The following is a 19,017-nucleotide window of genomic DNA, read 5'->3' as shown; positions in this document are numbered from 1 at the left end:
TAGCTGGAGCTAGGACACAGTGCCCCTCAAAGGCTGCTGACCAGAAATGTCTTGCCCCTGTTAGAAGTTGGTGGGAGTCAGGAGCTACTGCTGATCTGACTCTCTGTGGGCTGTCTAGGCACCTGGCCTGCTGCAGCTTGCCCTAGGTCCAGCTCAGTACTACCACTCAGGGGCTGACTGGGCCAGGCATGAGCTAGTTCTGGCCCAGAAGCTTACAGCCATGTAAAAGCATCTCTGTACGGCACCACTGTTTTTCAGTGCTGTCTGGAACTAGAGTGGGGATCTTGGTTTCCTGCCCCTTGGAGAACTTGTGTATCCACTGGCATGTGTGGAGGTGAGCCAAAAGGGAAGGAGAGAACAGAAAGCAAGACAGAGGTGGGCTGGAGTGGCATTGAAGGAGTAAAGAATTGATAGTGGGAACAGAAAGAGGGGAAAGCAGATATTAAAGCTGTAAGATGATAAAGCTGTTTGAGTCCAACAGAGGCATCAGTGACTTCCCAGGTAGGAATGTCCATTTTTGTCAGGTGCTTTGCTTTCTTCCGCAGTGAGTCTCCTCCCTGGTGCAGCTATGCTCCCATGGCTTCCTGAGCTCAGCACTGGCTCTACACACTAGGCTATGGGCTGCTCCTTTCCCTGGGCCTGGCTGGGGGCAGCAGAGGGTGCCTGACAAAAGCTAACCAAGCATAAGCCAGAGCGCAGTTCTTTGGGAAAACTGCCTGAAGGTGGGGTATTAACAGCCACTAGGAGCAGCAGTTGCTCTCTGAAGAGGTAAGGTAGCCAACAGCAGGGATTTGCCTGGCTCACCACAGTGTCACCTTAGCCAGAGAGTTACAAATAAGCAACAGCGGTAACAAAATTGTCCAGGGTAGTGGTGGAGTGGAGAGGCAGTGAGCTTGCTTGTAAGGGTGCACCCCCACAATCAGACACGGGTCAGCAAGGTTGCAGAGCCTCAGATGGCACCTTTGCACCCTTTCTTAAGTGATTTGGGTGGAAGCCAGCACATTGCCTGGCACTTGGAGCCATAAATTGTCAGTGCCAGAGAAACAAGTCCCTAGAAAGCAATGACAGAATTGCTGTTTATTCCCTTCCTGGAAGCAAGGTTCCATCTATACCAGGCAAGGATATGTATGGTATCTCCACGTACTCAGGGGCCCTGCCCTCATGCTCTCTTCTGCTTTCTTCCAGCCACTCCCACTCTCCTGGCTCCATGGCTGCTGTGCGTGAGTGGTCCTGCACCCGCTGTACCTTCTTGAACCCTGTCGGCCAACGGCAGTGCTCCATATGTGAAGCCCCCCGCCAAAAGCCTGACCTCAACCACATTTTGCGGCTCAGTGTGGAGGAACAGAAATGGGCCTGTGCCCGCTGCACCTTCAGGAACTTTTTGGGCAAGGAAACCTGTGAGGTGTGTGGCTTCACCCCAGAGCCAGGGCCTAGCAGCTCCCCCTTGCCCATCATCAATGGCATCTTGCCCAAGCCCACCGTGCTTGTGGAGCCCAAGGGCACATCCAAGGAGGAGGCTGCCAAGGCAGAAAGTGGCAGTGAGGACTCCGGGGGAAAGAGTCCAGATGAGGCAGAACTGGAGAAGGGCTGGGCTTGCCAGCGCTGCACGCTGCACAACACACCGGTGGCCAACTCCTGTTCTGCCTGTGGTGGGCCACGCAAGCTCTCTCTGCCCAAGATCCCACCAGAGGCGCTGGTCGTCCCTGAAGTCATCACCCCTGCTGGATTTCACATAGCCCCAGCTACTCCTCAGCCTTTAGTCTCTGTAGAGATCACTGATGGTGATGCCGTAGCCACCCAGGGCCCAGTGGCTATGGAGCAAGAGGCCCAGAAGATGCCAGCCTTCAGCCCCTTCTCCCCAGGGCTCCAGAACAACCCTGTGCCCCGGAGCCGCCGGGAGGTGCCCCCACAGCTGCAGATGCCAGGGACTGAAGCCTCCCAGCCTGTGGCTCAGACCACAGCTGGGCAGAAGGGCTCTCCACAGGGTCAAGCCAGAGCTCCACCAGCTGCCCGCTTCCAGGAGCTGCTGTCCAACAAGCGGCTGGGTGTGCTGGAGGAGGAGATGGAGGTCGGTCCATCCCACTGGAAGTGCAGCACCTGCTCCCTGCTTAACTCTGCTGGGGCCAGCAAGTGTGAGGCCTGCAGTGCCCAGAAAGGCAGTGACACAATCAACTTGGTGGGGGACTCTGTGAGATTCACCCCGTGCAGCCCCTCCAGCCCTGACTTCACTACCTGGTCCTGTTCCAAATGCACCCTCAAGAACCCCACACTGGCCCAGAAGTGCAAAGCTTGTGGCTCCTCCAAACTGCATGGCTTCCAGGAGCATGGGGCACAGGGTGAGCCAGCCCCCAGGTGTTCCGACTGTGGGGCTTGCGACAAGGGTAGCTGTTCCTCCTGCAGTGGCAGGGCCCCATCTGCCCGCAAGGTTGCTCGCCTCTTCCCTTCCCAGCTGCCCACAGCCCAAGACAGGCCGAGCCAGTGGGCTTGTCCTGCTTGCACCTTGCTCAATGAGCTCAAGGCCAAGCACTGTGTGGCCTGCCATACCCCCCAGCACTACATGGCCCAACACAAGGGCACCAAGCCCCTCAAGAGACGTGAGAGCATGCACGTGGAGAAGAGGCGGCAAACAGACGAAGGAGAGGCCAAAGCCCTGTGGGAAAACATTGTGACCTTCTGCCGGGAGGTGAGTGCTTGCTGAACTAGTCTTGCTCCTAATCTCACTTGGAGGGAGCCCTTTTCACATCTCCTCCATGGGTCTAGGTTATCAGATATCACTTCACACAAGCAAGCTTCCTTCTATCTCTTTGAGCCTTAGGGTGCAGACAAAATCTTCCCCTGCAACAGCTGGCTGCTGGGTGTTAATGCTGAAGCATAATGATATGTTAAATTGGTGTGAGATAATCTGCAGGGTGAAGGGGACCTCCCAAGGTGTTCCCTCCAGTTTACTCCCTGTCCAAGAGTGAGGAAGGCTGAGCGCTAACTCTGAAACATATGGATGTTTTAAATTGGTGGAGATAACCTCTATGGTGAAGGGAGCTTTCTAAGGTGATCAATCCAGCTCGCTCCCTGTCCAAGGATGAGGAAGGCTGGGAAAGAGTGTATCCAGATTTGCTAGTGGCACTGCTGTTTGTGGGCAGCGCCTGTGATGTGTGTAGGTATAGGAAATCTGGGGAAGCAGCAGTTCTTGTGAGAGCCTGGGATTTTTAAGGCCTCCTAAGTCCTGCACTCAAAGCACTGTTTATCTGTCTTGGGGCTTTTCAGCCTTCTGTTTTTGTGTTTGTGAACTCCCATCTGTGGCTGAAAATAGCTAGCCATTGTTTTGTGCAGCCTTAAAGCTACCTTTTGGTTGCTGTTTCAAAGGCACTGTGCAACTCAGGCTTCCCTTGGAGGGAAGTGTCAGGTTGGTGACATCCTCATTCTGTTATCCCTGTATGCCTCACGTCCCGAACTCTGTGGAGCAGCCTGTCTTRTAGGGGAAATATCAAGGAGCAGGGCTCCTTGTCTGGCACTATCTGTGAGCAGGCTCATTGCTACACTCTGGGGATTGACTGACTGTCTGGCAAAGCTGTGCCTGTGCTTATGAAGCCAAGGAAGGCAGTGCTCCAGATCACTGCTTGGCCCTGGCCAGCTCAGCAGCCTGGGCACAAGCAAAGTTAGCTGCTGCAGACTCTTCCCTGGCTCTGACATTGCCCCTGCAGCTCTTGTGCCTCTGTTTCCCTCCATCTCACAGGGATGTTGATATTGACCACTTCTGTAAAGCATTAATATGTGAAAGGAAACGTCATGGTATAATCCTAATTAGCTTATGGGGCAACCTTTCCCATCACTGCTGGGGATCTGCACTGGTACTCTCTCATTGCCTTCCTATTGTCAGTGTTGACAGACCAGGGAGGTCAGCAGGCTTGCGTTGCTCTTTGCTGGGACTCTGGCCTTGCAGACCAATCTGGGCTGGACCAGGCCCATCCTGACAGTGTGCCACATGCATATGTGAGCTTTGATCTCTGTGGGAGCTAGAGGAAAGGGGTGCTCTAGGCAGGCACTCATTGCTAATTGCATAGTTGCTTTAATTGTATGGCTTTTGTAAAGGTGGAGCAAGCTATCCCCAGCTGGTCTCTTCAGTGGAGCTGTCAGAGGAACCTCATGAGGAGACAGAGAGGAACCTCCCAAAGTTCAACAAAGGGAAGTGCAGGGTCCTGCACCCAGGGAGGAATAACCCCATGCACCAGTACAGGTTGGGGGTTGACCTGCTGGAAAGCAGCTCTGTGGAGAAGGACCTGGGAGTGCTGGTGGACACCAAGTTAAGCATGAGGCAGCAACGTGCCCTTGTGGCCAAGAAGGCCAGTGGTATCCTGGGGTGCATCAGGAAGAGTGTTGCCAGCAGGTCGAGGGAGGTGATTCTCCCCCTCTACTCAGCCCTGGTGAGGCCCCATCTGGAGTACTGTGTCCAGTTCTGGGCTCCCCAGTACAAGAAAGACATGGAGCTACTGGAGAGACTCCAGCGTAGGGCTACGATGATGATTAGGGGACTGGAGCATCTCGCCTATGAGGAAAGGCTGAGAGAGCTGGGCCCGTTTAGCCTGGAGAAGAGAAGGCTGAGAGGGGATCTTATTAATGTATACAAATATCTAAAGGGAGGGTGTCAAGAGGATGGGGCCAGACTATTTCAGTGGTGCCCAGTGACAGGACGTGAGGCAACGGGCACAAACTGAAACACAGGAAGGTCCATCTGAACATGAGAAAACACTTCTTTCCTGTGAGGGTGACAGAGCACTGGAACAGGTTGCCCAGAGAGGTTGTGGAGTCTCCTTCTCTGGAGATATTCAAAACCCACCTGGATGCGATCCTGTGCAACATGCTCTAGGTAACCCTGCTTGAGCAGGGGGGTTGGACTTAGACAATCTCCAGAGGTCCCTTCCAACCTCAACCATTCTGTGATTCTCTCAGTGTCCTACCCGACCTGTGCTCCCAAATCTTTCACTGAAACAGGGCTTGGTGGCATTTGGAGCTGATATGCCATTTGTGCCTGAAGCCATGGAGGCCGCTCAGAGGTTCTAAGCTGTACACTGCTGTGCTGGGGACACTTGGACAACCTTTCCCTGGTTTATGCCCCAGTGTACTCTCAAATATGGGGGGAATTTACCCCCTGGGGAAGCCACAGAGGGCTGCAATCAGACTGTTCACTACAGAGCCTATAATGGGCTTAGGCTTCTGCTGAGCCTGGTGTCCTATGCAATCTGGAGAGAGGAGAAGGAGCCGTGTTCAGATAACTGTTGCGGTGCCTGGTGTAGGTGCCCATCTAAGCTCACAAAGTCCTGCTCAGTGCTGTCCTAGCTCAGGACGGTGACAGATTGGATCCTGGCCATGGTCTCAGGGAGACAGAAGGCTCTCCTCCATCTCTGCCTTTTGGAAGAGAGCTGCAGTAACTCCAAAGGAGACAGAAAGCTTAGGATGCCATAAAGTCCCTGACTCAAGAACTGTCATCTTGTTCTGTGCCTGTGCAGCCCTGCGCAGGGGGTTCCTGGAGAACCCTGGTCTGTTCCCCCAAGAGGTGACTATGCAAGGCCAACATGTTGCAAGATGGGGTGGTCTGCAAATACGGCAGAAGCAGTTTGCTCATCATCTGCACCCACAAGCATGGAACAAACACTATCCTTGAGAAAGCCAGTAGGACTCTGGAGCTTGTCCTTTTTGGACTGTGTCAGTATTTGAATGATGACATTTATTAGCAGAAAAACTCCTTTTTGCAAAATAGAAGCTGAAAGTGCTGATTGAAGAGCCACGTAGAAAACATTCACATCAGTGAGTTAGGATTGTAACAAAAGAAGAAGACAAATACTAGTTTGGTGTGCATAAAAGCTAATTTAAATCATAGGTGGCTTTTGATGAAAAAAATGATTTCATTGAATTAATGGTAAGAAAAAAAATCCCGGTTCTTATTTCACCCTGTGTTAAATTGTCTGAATAAGTAGCCCTTCTCCCTTTGGTGAAGTTTTGTGCTTCCATCCTAAATCTGTGGCTAATACCTACAGGATTATCTGTCCTTCATTCAATCCTATTCTTTTTAATGTGCAGTAGCTATTGCAGGTGGACTCAGAATATCCTTACTCCAGAATTGCTTGCCTATTTGTGGTCAGACTGAATTCATTTGCAAAAGGTGCCTCTGACGTTCTCCGCAAATCTACCGTGGAAGAGTCACAGAGACCTGCGACACAACCTCCTCTCTCTGGAGCAGGGCTATGCTGTGAATTGATGCAGCAGAGCCTGGGGCTGCCCTGTGCGGCTCAGCCCCTATCACAGGGCTCTAACTGAGGAGTGTTTCGTTGCCAGATGCTTCTTCACAGGCTTGCTGTTCCTGTATGCTTTGCCACTTATAGAGGCAGCCAAGGTCCCCCACAGTCCAGCTTTTAGCACCAGTGCAAAGTGCAAAATGGTTCCTGCTTGGGGAGACTGCTGAAAAAAAGAAAAAAAAAGATCTGTGTTGCAGTCAGGAGCCTGGCGCCCAGAGAGGTGAACGAGCTCATAGAAGGCACAATAGTGGCATGCTGAACCTGCTGTACAGAATTCATCTGGGCACGGTCTGCTTTGGCCTGTGACATTTTCAGCAGACACCCAGCCTCATGCTGGCCTCAAATCGTGCTCTCTGTCATGGCATCAGAACGGGCTGCCTGGGCCAAACATGAGCATTAGGGGCTCTGGTCTGCTTTCTGGGGGTAGAGTGGGGCAGGCTTTCCAAGCCGGCCCCATCCCAGGAGGACCTGGGGAGCGTGCCACACAGATGCATACTGATGCTGTCCTTGCCTTTTGCTCTCGCAGAACAAAGTCAATTTTGTAGATGATAGTTTCCACCCTGGGCCCAAATCTGTGGGATTCCCGGAAGGTGACAGTGTCCAGCAGAGGGTGAAACAGTGGCTGCGACCCCATGAAATCAACTGTAGCATCTTCAAAGACCGATCGGTGAAGTGGTCAGTGTTTCGGACACCCAGGCCCTCAGACATCCTACAGGGACTGCTGGGAAACTGCTGGTAAGAGGGAGAGAGCTGGAGTGACACCCTCCTGCACCTTCCCCTGTCTCCGCCCACCATCCAGTTCCAAATTGGACCACTGAGCCCAACCAGAGCCCATTTATACACCCAACTGTATATCCCATCCTATATCCCACCCCTTACTAAACCGCTGTGGATCCCAGGCCCTTATGCTGCTCAGCTGGACTTCCCCAGCTCTCGTGTCCTGCCCTCCCATGCCTTGCTCACAGTGTCTCCCATCTCACCAGGTTTCTGAGTGCCCTGGCCGTGCTGGCGGAGCGGCCAGAGCTGGTGGAGAGGGTGATGATCACGCGGACGCTATGCCCTGAGGGTGCCTACCAGGTGCGGCTGTGCAAGGATGGCACATGGACCACTGTGCTGGTGGATGACATGTTGCCTTGTGATGAGTGTGGATACCTCCTCTTCTCTCAGGTCAGCATCCCGGCGGGGGGAAAAAGGGGTGCTAGGAAGGTGTGGGCAGGGCCCCAGGGGCCTGGGACTGTCTCATCTCCAGCTGTCCCAGGACAGGACTGATAGAGGCTGTGGAGTGGGAAGAGATACTGCTGTGGTTCACAGGGAGCCCTTACTCTGGGCTGCATCAGGGAAGGCTGATGAGGCATATGCAGCTTGCGACCCTGTCTTCTGCTGGGTGTTCAGGTTGACTGAGCTCTTTGAGACCATGATGTAAATCTGTTCAGGCTTCTCTTGTCATTTTCCAGACTGCAAGAGAGTTCTTTTGCAGTTGTCTTTTCCCCCCTGCTCTCCCCACATTGCAGGTCTACAGGGGAAGCCATCTTTATTCTTCACAGCAAAAAGAAAGTATTTTACCTGAGTATTTTTGCACAGAGAGAGGCTGAGTGAAAGTTGTTTCTTTCCTCTGCGGGGAGATCTGGCATCTTGGCTTTGTCAGGGAGGGACCACGGAGAGGGAGTTGATTGCCCTGTAAATCAGCCTATTTTGAGCCAGTGCCTGGTTGCTCTGAGCACACTCAGGTGGCATCTGCTAGGATTAAAGAAGCTCCCTCAGCCACTTTGGGACATCACTGTGCATTATGCCCTGCCCTGCCTGCCAGGCCCAGAGGCACTTGCCTGGATCATTCCATGAAGGAGACCAAGAATGTCATTATTGAAAATCAGACAGCAGAATCTGCCAAACAAACCAAAGTGCCACAGTCAGGAGGAGAGACAGGGACCTGGGAACATTGGACTTCTCTGTGGGTTTGGCTGTGTTCTGCAAATCCAAATTCTCTGTTTTAAAATACACACAGCCCAAAGAGCTACATCATGCTTGAGCTGTAGATGCGTTTATGCAGCGAGGACAGGAGGTGGGGGCCCAGGGATAACTCAAGTACTAGGGAAACCTTAATTTCGATACAGCTTGCAAAGTCCCTGGCCTGAGTGGGCTTAGTAGCCTGTGCTCTCCACTGCATGGAGGCAACCCAATCTTGGGGCAGTAGTTAATTGTATCAGAGTTAGCAGGCTTCTCTGGGCATGGGGTGGCAGAGTCTGTTCAGCGTACTTGGCAGCATCAGCTCCTGTGCTCTGCTTAACCCCAGTAGGCTCTGTGCAGACTGCTTTGGGTCCAGGCAGGGACTTCACGCTGTTCAACCACAGATATACCATTGCCAAGGCTGGATTGCCCAGCCAGTTTCTCTACAAAGTGGATGATCCCCCAAGGGATACAGGAGAGCTCAGCATGTCAAAATGATTGCCAGCACTCCTGGAAGTGGATCCTATTAAAGAGAAATATTGGAGAGGGGAAGAAAAAGGAGTCCATGTCTACATTTTGTCTCATGATAGACAGAGAAGACCAAATCAGATGAAATTCTTTATTTTTAGCATAGGATTTGTCTCTTGGGGTTTTTTTGTTTGTTTGTTTGTTTGTTTGTTTTTCCTTCTCCATCTATTCTTCCTCTCTTACAAATTTCAAGTCTGTATATTTTGAAGATTGAAGATTTTCACATGGACTGGGCTTGCTTTGCCTTTGATTCCACATGCATCTGAATCTTGAAAGAATTTTGCTGCTGAGTGTTTAGGTGTCTGAGCTGAATGTGGGGGGTAAAAAGGAAAACCAGAGTTATAAAAATAAAGCAAAATCAGGGTCTTATCACAGCTCCCTAGCTGAGTCTCAGATGAAAATAAACTACATGGATTTTGTTGTGTGAGGAACTCAAAAACAGACCAGAGAAAAGCACTTCTAAGCTTCCTTTATCTGTCACAAAGAAATCTTCATTGCCCTCCTTTCCTCTCCCAACTCCTGACGGTCACCTGTGAGTCACATAAAGTTACAAGTGTACCAGTGATTTTCCCTTGCTACCCTCCAAGCACTGGGTTTTGGAGCATCTCCAACTGAACCTGATTTATTGGGGATGCAGAGGCCAACAAATGTTTCTGTGACCTCTGTGCTTGTATGCTTGCAACCTTCTGCATCCATCTCTTTGCTTCCTCATGGCAGGTGAGGGCTGGGATGGAGGTGTCTCCTCCCAGGTCTGAGCATGGCCAGGACAGCATAGGAGGTTGAGGACCCGTAACAGTGGCTGGGACATCCTGGTGGTAGGCTTTGTAATCCTCTGGGTGCATTAATGCAGCCTGTACATTTCTTTATGAATGCATAATCACCTAGCCGTACCAATAGCCTGGCACCAGAGCAAAGTGACTCCAGGGAGATCTTCCCCCTGCAAAACATGCATCTTCTAATTATATCTTGCCATTGTCCCTGTGCTGGGAGTGGAGAAGTTTGCCAGTGTGCCTCTGAGTTTTTGGAGCTTCATCCCTTTGTCCTTGAAACAACCTCTTCATTGTGTGTGAACTCTAACTGGTTCTACTGCAAAGTGTGCTCTAGGCAGCCTCCTCCTCCAAAGGTGTGTTGTTTTTTATTTGCAATGGTGTATGAGTAAAAGTCAACTGCCCAGATGTGCCTGATAGCCCCTTCTGTTACTAAATATTTTTGAATCCAGATTGATGTGGAAAGAAGGGGCTATTAGCTTATCAAATTAAAAAAACAAGCAAACAAAAACAAACAAACAAAAAAACCTCCTCTGCTCGCCTCACTGTCTGGACCCCAGACCCCAGACCCCTGCTGTGTTGTCATCCAGGCCTCTTATGCATTAAATCCAGGATATTTTCCCAAGGGGGAAATAAACTGCAAACAAAAGCCTGGACAGACAGTGAATGGGGTTTTCCTTGGTCATATGTGAGCAAACTCCTGGTAGCTTGGCCTTGCTGTTCCCATCACTTCATCTCCCTTCAGTGTGAGGGCTGGCAGATAGAAAGTGAGCAGGGCTTTGCCTTTTCTGCATGCGGTCCATTTGTTTTTCCATCACATGCCTGGGGATGGCTTGTGACATGTTTCTGTCTCTTTCCCCAGGCCCAGAGGAAGCAGTTATGGGTAGCCCTCATTGAGAAGGCGCTGGCCAAGCTTCATGGTTCGTACTTTGCCCTCCAGGCAGGGCGTGCTATTGAAGGCCTGGCTACACTAACTGGTGCCCCCTGCGAGAGCCTGATGCTGCAGGTCAGCTCCACTAACCCTCGCGAGGAGCCCATTGACACTGACCTCATCTGGGCCAAAATGCTGAGTTCTAAGGAGGCTGGGTAAGACGAGGCAGGAGGATGTCATGTTAGCTGTCAGGAGCATGGATACTCAAAGAAGGGGGCAAGGGTGGCCACTCTCATTTGTAGAGACTGAGAGGAGAGGGGCTAGTGTGTTGACCCAGAATGTAGTCCACCATGCTTGGCATCCATCTGAAGTGTTGACAGAACCCCCCTCTAAGCTCTAAGAAATGATTTCTCCTTTATTTAGTTTTCATATGAAATTAAAATCCTAGTGGATTTCCCTGTGCACGTTTGCTGCTGTCTTACAGAGGTTTTGAAGTGACTGGCATTAAACCCACTTGCTTTGCTTTGAGTTTTGTTTCCATGTTTCCTGTATTAATAAGGGCTTTACTCTGCACGTGTTCCCCACCTATAAATGACATCTTTGGCCATGCCTGGGCGTGATTAGTCCAGTCTATAGGAGACAAAGCAAAAGCAAGTCCTCTTGCTCATCACTGGGAGACTCAACCAACAGGAAGAATGGGAGGGAAGTTAGGTTCCTAGGCTCTGCACAATCAGAGTGATTTTTATTGTGATAGCTAAAGGCAGGATAGCTCCTGCCACCCTGTGGTATGGGGCCATGACTGTGGTTCTGCCACATGGGAAGCTAATCTATCCCAGCATATGGTATCCTCACAAGCTTGGGTGGTGCAGACTTCCAGCCCTGAGTGGCCTGTGTCCTCACTCCCACAGACAGGGCCTGCTCCCTGAAAAGTGGAGGCAGACACACCATTTGCCATTTCAATTTGGCCTGAGCCCTGCCAGCCGTCAAGGACACCCTTGGCAGTACCCTGGGACCTGACAGAAAATGGGTGAGGTTGGGGGAAAGCCCCACTGTGCATGTGGGAAGAGCAAGCAGGAAGAGACAGGGGATTTGACGGAAGGGTGAGGGCAGCTCTGCTTTGTCCATCTGGTGTTAGAAGACAATCAAGTGCCCTGATCTGAGGGCACTGCTTGGAGAAGCTCTCCACAGATCCTGGACTTGAGCGCACACCTGAGTTGTGGGCTGAAGGAAGCTTGCTGCCTAGGCAGAGCTCCAGCCATTGGGGTCAGGGCACTGCTCTGGGGAGGCTTGCAGTGTGATTGCAGAGAGGGAATACGGAGGATCCTGCCAGGGGAAAGTCTGCTGCATGTCTTGAGCTGTGGGGACCAGCTTCCCCCAGTGCCAGCCCCTGCAGGACACTAAACATTTTGCTGTCCCCGTGCAGGTTCCTCATGGGCGCATCCTGTGGTGGGGGAAACATGAAGGTGGATGATGTGGCCTACGAGAGTATGGGTCTCCGTCCACGGCATGCCTACTCTATCCTGGATGTGCGGGATGTCCAAGGCTTCAGGTGAGTTAGCTGGTGGAGGCTGGCATACTACAGCAAACGTTCCTACCAATATAGCCTGAGCAGAAACCCAGGAGAAAGATAAAGGAGAATGCAAGGGCATGCTGGACAAGACCTTGGGGATTCTCATGTGTCCCATCCTTATGGTCAGCAAGGGCTACTTCTCCATCTCATGGTGTCACATAAATGCTGCTGTCATATAAGCCGGCTTTGTGTGGCACTGGGCCCATGTCCTAGGCTGCTCTGCTCTAGGTGGCCCTCTCTGATCTTTGAGGTCTGTGCAGTATGGTTTGCTCAGTCTTCCCGTGGGTGGCATGATACAGAGGATTGAGTCGAGCTCTTTCAGTATGAATTAATCAGGGCATCCTTCTTATCTTTGTGGGGTGGGAGAGACAGAAATGGGTGTTGTCCCAGCTACCTGGGTGCCTGTATGAAGGCCTGTTTTTAGCCATGTCATGTGGGGGCTTGTGTTGCTCTCTGAGCATTTGCTCACCAGCCTCCTCCCTGCAGTGCCTGGCTGGAGGCCATTCTGGGCAGGGAATGGTGGGGTGAGCTGCAGCAGATCCAAACAGAAGTGCAGGACATGGACATCTGGGGCTTTTTGTGGGGGAGGGATGGAAAATTTGGGTTGGGATGCTCTGGGGGCTCTGAAAGTCAGGGGCAGTCTGGAGGGGTAGAAGGTTGTGTGAAGTAGGGGTGGCCAAACTGAGTGGCTGAGTTTGTGGAGATGGGTGAACATCTCAGAGGCGATCACCCTTATGTCCTCCCTTACCCTGAGCCTCTGACACCCTTGTTCCCCTTCCCCCAGGTTACTGCGGCTCCGAAACCCCTGGGGCCGCTTCTCCTGGAATGGCAGCTGGTCTGATGAGTGGCCCCACTGGCCTGCCCCCTTGCGTCATGACCTGATGCCCCATGGCAGCAGTGAGGGGGTCTTCTGGATGGAGTACAGCGATTTCATTAAGTACGGTAGTGCCCAGGAGGCAGAGACCCCCAGGCCTCACTCACAGGGCAGATCCTGGGCTTGGGTGCGGAAGCAAGGCAGCATGACATGGGGACTGAAGAGCAGAAGGGATGGGTGGAGGCTGTGTGATGAAATTGCCTCAAGGGATGTTTTGTATTGGGTCATGGGAACTCCTTCACTCAGAGGAGACAGGATGGAGAAATCCTTGCAGGGGAGGACTCTGGTCTCCATGGCCTGATGTGCTGACTGTGCCCACACATTCAGTGGCAGCTGGGCACGGCCTTCCACCGTGCAGCCAGACTGGATTGTGCCAGGATCAGAGATCAGTGGGCACTTCTGGGGAGAAACCTCTGCAGGGCCGTGGGACAGCGTGGGGGACTGGGCTGCTCCTCTGCTCCTGCTCCCTTTCCCGGAGGAAAAAGCAGGGCTGCTCCTGGCCCAGCCTGGCACTGACAGTGCTGCTCACGCAGTGTGGCAGGGCCATGCCACCTAGTGGCGTGCAGCAGCTGCTGCAGCTACTGACAGTGCCTGTTTCCTTGCCTCTGTGAGGCCCCTGGGCCCAGGTGGGTGCAGAGCTTTGGGGAGAGTCCTCCCAAGGGCACTGCTCTCCCTCCCTTCACCCCTTCAGCTCTGCCCCCTCTCCTGTCACTCTCACCTTATCAGAGTGCCCTTGTCCCATCTGGAAAGCAGGCACTGCCCTTCTGTAGGTCACATCTCAGTAGTGTGGAGACAGGCCTGTTGTATGAGCCCAGAGTCTCTGGACTGAGAAAGAAAATGGGGCATGAGGGCAAAGATGGGGTACAATGGGCTAGACATCTCCAGAGGGGCATGTGGAGCTTCTGGTGCCTGCTTCTTTCCAGCTGTGTGAGTCACAGTGGGTTGGGGCATGAGGGCAGAGCAGTGCACCTGCGGAGGGCCCCACAGGGCCTGCTGAGCCCAGATTTCCCACAGGTATTTTGACTCCGTGGATATCTGCAAGCTCCATTCGGACTGGCATGAGGTGCGTGTCCAGGGCATGTTCCCCAACAAGGCCAATGGGCCGGTAACAGTGACGTCGCTGACAGTGTTGGAGCGTGCTGCCCTGGAGTTTGCCCTCTTCCAGGAGGGCAGCAGGTGAGTTGGGCAGCTGCGAGGGCTGAAAGCAGTGAACCAGAACCCAGGGGAAATGTGTTTTGCCCTGACCAGGCTACCTCCACATGCCATCCTGAGGGGTTGCAAAGCATGGGGATCAGCCTCCATTGGCATTTCTTCAGTGATTCTCATGGCTCCCTCGTGTTTCAGGGCTAGGGTGATCACAGCTGAAACCCCAGCCCTGAACAGGCACTGGTTCATGGGGCAGGATACTCAGGATATCTATCCAGGCCCAGTGGGAGGACTGTTCCTCTAGATTGGCCATCCTGCCCAGAGTGGGTGCTGTCCATGTGCTCTGCTGGGAGATGCTCGGGTGAGGTGTGACCCTCCTCTTGTCGCAGGCGATCGGACATGGTGGACAGCCACTTGCTGGATCTGTGCATCATGGTTTTTCGGGCTACCTTCACCAGCGGGAACAAGCTGAGCCTGGGCCGGCTGATGGCTCACAGCAAACGAGCCGTCAAGAAGTTCGTCAACTGCGACGTCATGCTGGAGCCGGGCGAGTACGCTGTCGTGTGCTGTGCCTTCAACCACTGGAACGCCGACCTGGCAGGCCCCACTGCTGCCCAGGGTAAGGGGTGCTGGGACCAGAGAGGCTATGTTGGAACTGGGCTCCCCTCACCACAGAGATGCTGATGGTAACCCCTGGGAGAGGCAGAGATGATGAAGCCCCCCAAACGTTGCTGTGGGGGCCCTACTGGGTTAGGGGGTTACATGTGTGTGCAGCAACTCAGCAAAGCTGGGCTCCCAGGGAGAGATGGGCTCTGGGACAGTCTCACTGAACACCCCTGTGTGTGCTGTGTCATCCCCACAGCGTCCAGTCCCACCAGCAGCCGGCAGGCCACTGATTATTCCAGCTATATCCTGGCCATCTACAGCTCCCGCCTGGTGATGGTGGAGCAGGTGGAGGCACAGCCCACCACACTGGCAGATGCCATCATCCTGCTGACTGAGAACAAGGGCGAGCGGCACGAGGTGGGTGAGGGTGGCACATGGCAGGCGATGGTGCAGGCCATGGCTGCAGAGGGGGCAATGGTGCTAGCAGAAGCCAGTACCCTGCCCTCTGCCATGTCATCAGAGTCCTTGGCAGTAATCAGGAAGGACCTGTGCCAGCTCTGGAATCCAATCCCTTCCTGCCCCATGGCTGCCCACCCCTTCTCTATGTGGGTCTGCATGGAGTACCCCAGCCAGATGGGGGGCACAGGGTGGCAGTGCTTGGCTGGGAGGTGAAAGATGCTGATTCAGGGGCTGAAACTCAGAGACAGGGGTACCCACAGGGTTCGGATACCTGACTGGGTTATTTGCCTCAGGGTCGTGAGGGGATGACATGCTACTACCTGACACATGGCTGGGCAGGGCTCATTGTGGTGGTGGAGAACCGGCACCCCAAGTCCTACCTGCACGTCCAGTGTGACTGCACTGACAGCTTCAACGTCGTCTCCACACGTGGCAGCCTCAAAACCCAAGACAGCGTTCCCCCCCTGCACAGGTCAGGGGTAGGCAAGGGTGGGAGGGTTGGAGGTTGGTGCAGGGCTGCATGGGGAAGGCCAGTGTGTGTGCTGTTATCACTGAGGGGTGCTGACAGGTTTGGAGCAAGGCAGAGTATGGGGCTTCTGGGGTGGTGTGGGCAAAGGTTTGCAGGGTGGGCATTGGGGTGACAGGCAAGGGGTGGACAGAGCCAGGCACAGCACTGGCATGAAGGATGGGTGCGTGGGCAGGGTAAGGGATTGCCATGGTAGGGGTTAAGCCAGGCAGCAAGCCTTTCCACCTGGCATGGGGGCAGCATGTTTCTTTGCCAAGCTGGGCAGCTGGCCAGCCCTGAGCTTGGCACTTTCTTTGCAGGCAGGTGTTGGTGATCCTTTCCCAGCTGGAGGGTAATGCTGGCTTCTCCATCACCCACCGTCTGGCACACCGTAAAGCCACCCAGGCCTTCCTCAATGACTGGATGTCCACAAAAGGGACCCACAACCCCCTGCTCACACCTGAGGTCGCCGGACTCCATGGGCCCCGGCCGCTATGACAAAATGCCTCCTCCACCCTACTCCTCTTCCCCTTTATTTTCACTGAGCCTCTGGCCTGGGGTTGCCTCCCGAACTGTCAGCACTGACACAGGGCAGAGCTGGAGTGTCACACCAAGCACTTTGCCCTGTGCCCACGGGGCTGGGGGTGAGTTCTCAGGGGCCAGGACTAGCTCTGCTCACAGCCCCCTCCCCGGCAGCACCTGCCTCCCCCCCGCCAATTCACGCACTTTATGAGGAGCCAGTGGGGGGGGGGAAGGGATGAGGGCACGGCCTGGCCTGTGGCTATCTCAGGATCCCACCTCCTCCAAACGAGCACTGGGGTCTGGTACCCTCTGCCTTGCCCCAGGCATGCAGAGCAGTAGCAGGTGGCTGCAGGAGAGGGAGGGGGTTGGAGGTTGCTGTCAACCCCCTTCCCAGGCACCACGCTCAGGACTCTGCCCCCTCCCATGGCGCCGGGGCCCTGGCGCTGCAAAAAAGCAAAAGAATATACCTCTCAAGTCTGTCCATCTATGTGATCCTCCGTCTGCCTGCTGGGCCCTTCCCACTGTCTTTTTCCCCTGTTGTCTGCTGTGAGAAATGAATGGGAGACTCGCATCAAGGTACCTTTGCTGAGCGACAGAGGTTGCTGATTCAGATCACCACACGGGCATGGGATGTGCTGTCGTCGCCCTACCCTTGTGCCACCTTTGCTTACTGTTCATGGTGTGGAGTTGCTGCATTTCTCAGACTGACTCTGGCACCTTGCTTGGCCCCAGGAGACTGGGCTGCCCCTGCCTGTGGGGTAAGGACAGAGGAGTGGTGGCTGGGGCCAAGAAGGAGAAGGTGCTTGATTCTTTTAAAAATCCACTACTGATTTTCACAGCATCTTGGAGCAAAATGAACAGATCCAGTTCTCTGCCTGTGCTCTACAGTGGGGAGCAAGGGTGGGTTTCCTGCATCCTTGGAGGGGGGAGACACTTCACTGCTTTGTGGCAACAGGGGCCCCCTTAACTCATCACACAAGTGTTACTATGCAATGGCAGCCACTGAAAGCAGTGCCTGGAGAGAAGCCATGAGTTCTGAGCTGGGACTTGGCTCCCTGGCCCTGGGCACTGCCCTGCTGCGACCTCACCGGGCTAGCCCCATGCCCTGTGAAGGCAAGGGTTGAACGTTGGCAGTTTTGCAGTGCCCAGCAAGTGATGGAGAGCATCAGGGTACAGGGCAGCAGGTACAGACCCAATGTTAGGGGAGCAGCTCCCAGCAGGTTGCTTTACTTAGTTGCCACGTGCAAGTGTGGGGGCAGCAGTGAGCCTCATCCTTTAGAGGCAAAGTCCCTTGGAAGCCAGCTGGGACAAGGCAGAGACTTGCAGGGGCCTTTTGACATAACTGAGGCCTGCTGGATGCTCCATGATGGGGGCTGTGCCCTGTATGCAGGCAGCAGTGTAAACGCATCAGATGTCACCAGGCAGTCTAATGCTGCCCTGAAGCTTTTTCCCAGTGTTTTTTGGGCATTGTGGCTCTCCAGTTTGGTTAGAGAGTGAGAGAGGGAGGGAGGGAGAGGGAGAGAGAGAGTGAGTGAGTGTGAGTGTGAGTGTGTGTGTGTGTGTGTGTGTGTGTGTGTGTGTGTGTGTGTGTTGGGGGGGTGACTGGGGGAGAGTCTGCTAGTGTTACTACTATCCTTCCTAGGTTGTGAGGACCTGCAGCTCCAGGGGGTGATGAGAGATGTTGAGCCCTGTTAATGGCCAGGCTCCTGGTTGTGATGCATGTTGCAGTGCGTTCTGCATCCCCCTGCCTGTGATGGTGGCCACCCCTGGGTACACTGAGAACACCAGGCCCTGGGCATGGGGATCCGCTAGGTTTGGAGTCTGCCCGCCTGTGTCTGTCTCTTTCCAGTCCTTCAAGAGATGGGGGGTGGGCAGGGGCCTGGGAAGAAGTGCTCTGGGGGCACATGCTGCCATGGGACCCACCTGGCCCCTTGGGGCAGGGGCTGCTCAGCCAAGCTGTCTGTATTTTTTGTTGATCTGTTTTCTCTCTTCCCTGCTCCTTTGTTCTTTGCTTTTTCTCTTTCTGTCTTTGATCTGTGAAAATTTTTAACCCTGTATATACTGTCCAGCTCTTAAGAAACATAGGCTATTTTATCAAATGTAAATCAGATCAGTAATCCCTGTATGATACAAATTATGGTGGTTTTCAAACTCAGGTTCTGATGGACCAAATAAAGTTTTGTTTTTTACTGAAGCTGCCTGGATTTGCTGTGCTTTGGGGATACTAGATCAGGTGCACCACCATGGGGAGGTGCTGAGGAGGTAGACCTGAAGGGAAAGGAAGGAAGGGTGGCACCTGGCTGTGTGACTTTGGGGACCAAGGAAGAGCCTTTTCTATGGAGAGCTGGGGTGGCTGGAGTTTTTAGCAAGTGGCTGCAAGGGAACCCTGGGTCACATGCTTGGGGGCCAGGCTACATTCAGCCCTGAGAGGTCCCCTTGCAGTGAATGGTGCAAGTTTCTTCTCTTTGATCTGACAGTGCCCCTGCCTGCATCTCCTCCTGCCCCTGAAAATGACTGTCACTGCAGGGGACAGGGAGGCTTGTGATAAGGTGCTGCACCCATCGGGCCTGGTGGCAGTGTGTCTGGAGAGCCAGTACCTCCCAAACCTGGCTAAGCGGCACCAGCAGCACACCCAGGATGAGCAGATCTCCTCCAGTGCTGCAGGATTTGGCTCAGCTCCTCTGGGAGCCCCTGCCTGCTTCAGGGTTGGTGTAGCGGCAGGTGATACCTGCCTGGGGTGCGCATCAGTCAGCCGCCTGAAAATTACCTGAAAGCAAAAACGAGTGAATTTTGAGCTTAAGATTTCTTTAGCTTTGTCTGGCCCAGAAAAATCAGAAACTCTCGTGAATCAAGCTGCAGCCACTGCCGGGCTTTAAACCTGTCTGGAAGCCCTGAACGCCGGGGCCAAGCGGAGCTCCGCAGCAGCCGGGAGAGGGCG

General features: G+C 53.7%; 1 protein-coding gene across 19 annotated transcripts in view; it reads left to right on the top strand.

Moving 5' to 3' along the window:
• CAPN15 (calpain 15) overlaps nucleotides 1-18,273 on the top strand; it is a 65,699-nt gene extending 47,426 nt beyond the window's left edge. For 18 of the 19 annotated variants that reach the window (XM_026079198.1, XM_026079193.1, XM_026079183.1 and 15 more), the window contains 11 exons: nucleotides 1,186-2,683; nucleotides 6,814-7,022; nucleotides 7,271-7,454; nucleotides 10,389-10,612; nucleotides 11,821-11,946; nucleotides 12,752-12,904; nucleotides 13,856-14,017; nucleotides 14,377-14,606; nucleotides 14,850-15,010; nucleotides 15,346-15,524; nucleotides 15,878-18,273. In XM_026079198.1, the coding sequence (XP_025934983.1) occupies nucleotides 1,208-2,683; nucleotides 6,814-7,022; nucleotides 7,271-7,454; nucleotides 10,389-10,612; nucleotides 11,821-11,946; nucleotides 12,752-12,904; nucleotides 13,856-14,017; nucleotides 14,377-14,606; nucleotides 14,850-15,010; nucleotides 15,346-15,524; nucleotides 15,878-16,055 (3,282 nt within the window). In that variant the 5' untranslated portion in view covers nucleotides 1,186-1,207 and the 3' untranslated portion in view covers nucleotides 16,056-18,273. Of the gene's footprint in view, nucleotides 1-438; nucleotides 769-1,185; nucleotides 2,684-6,813; nucleotides 7,023-7,270; nucleotides 7,455-10,388; nucleotides 10,613-11,820; nucleotides 11,947-12,751; nucleotides 12,905-13,855; nucleotides 14,018-14,376; nucleotides 14,607-14,849; nucleotides 15,011-15,345; nucleotides 15,525-15,877 lie in introns of those variants that run through there. The other variant, XM_026079201.1, reaches the window with a different exon arrangement.
• Nucleotides 18,274-19,017: the final 744 nt, after the last annotated feature.

Source organism: Apteryx rowi, unplaced genomic scaffold (assembly GCF_003343035.1).
Source record: "Apteryx rowi isolate R43461 unplaced genomic scaffold, aptRow1 scaffold_494, whole genome shotgun sequence".
NCBI classification, from domain to species: domain Eukaryota; kingdom Metazoa; phylum Chordata; class Aves; order Apterygiformes; family Apterygidae; genus Apteryx; species Apteryx rowi.
The sequence above is the reverse complement of the archived record's forward strand: the minus strand, read 5'-3'. Positions and strand labels throughout refer to the sequence as shown.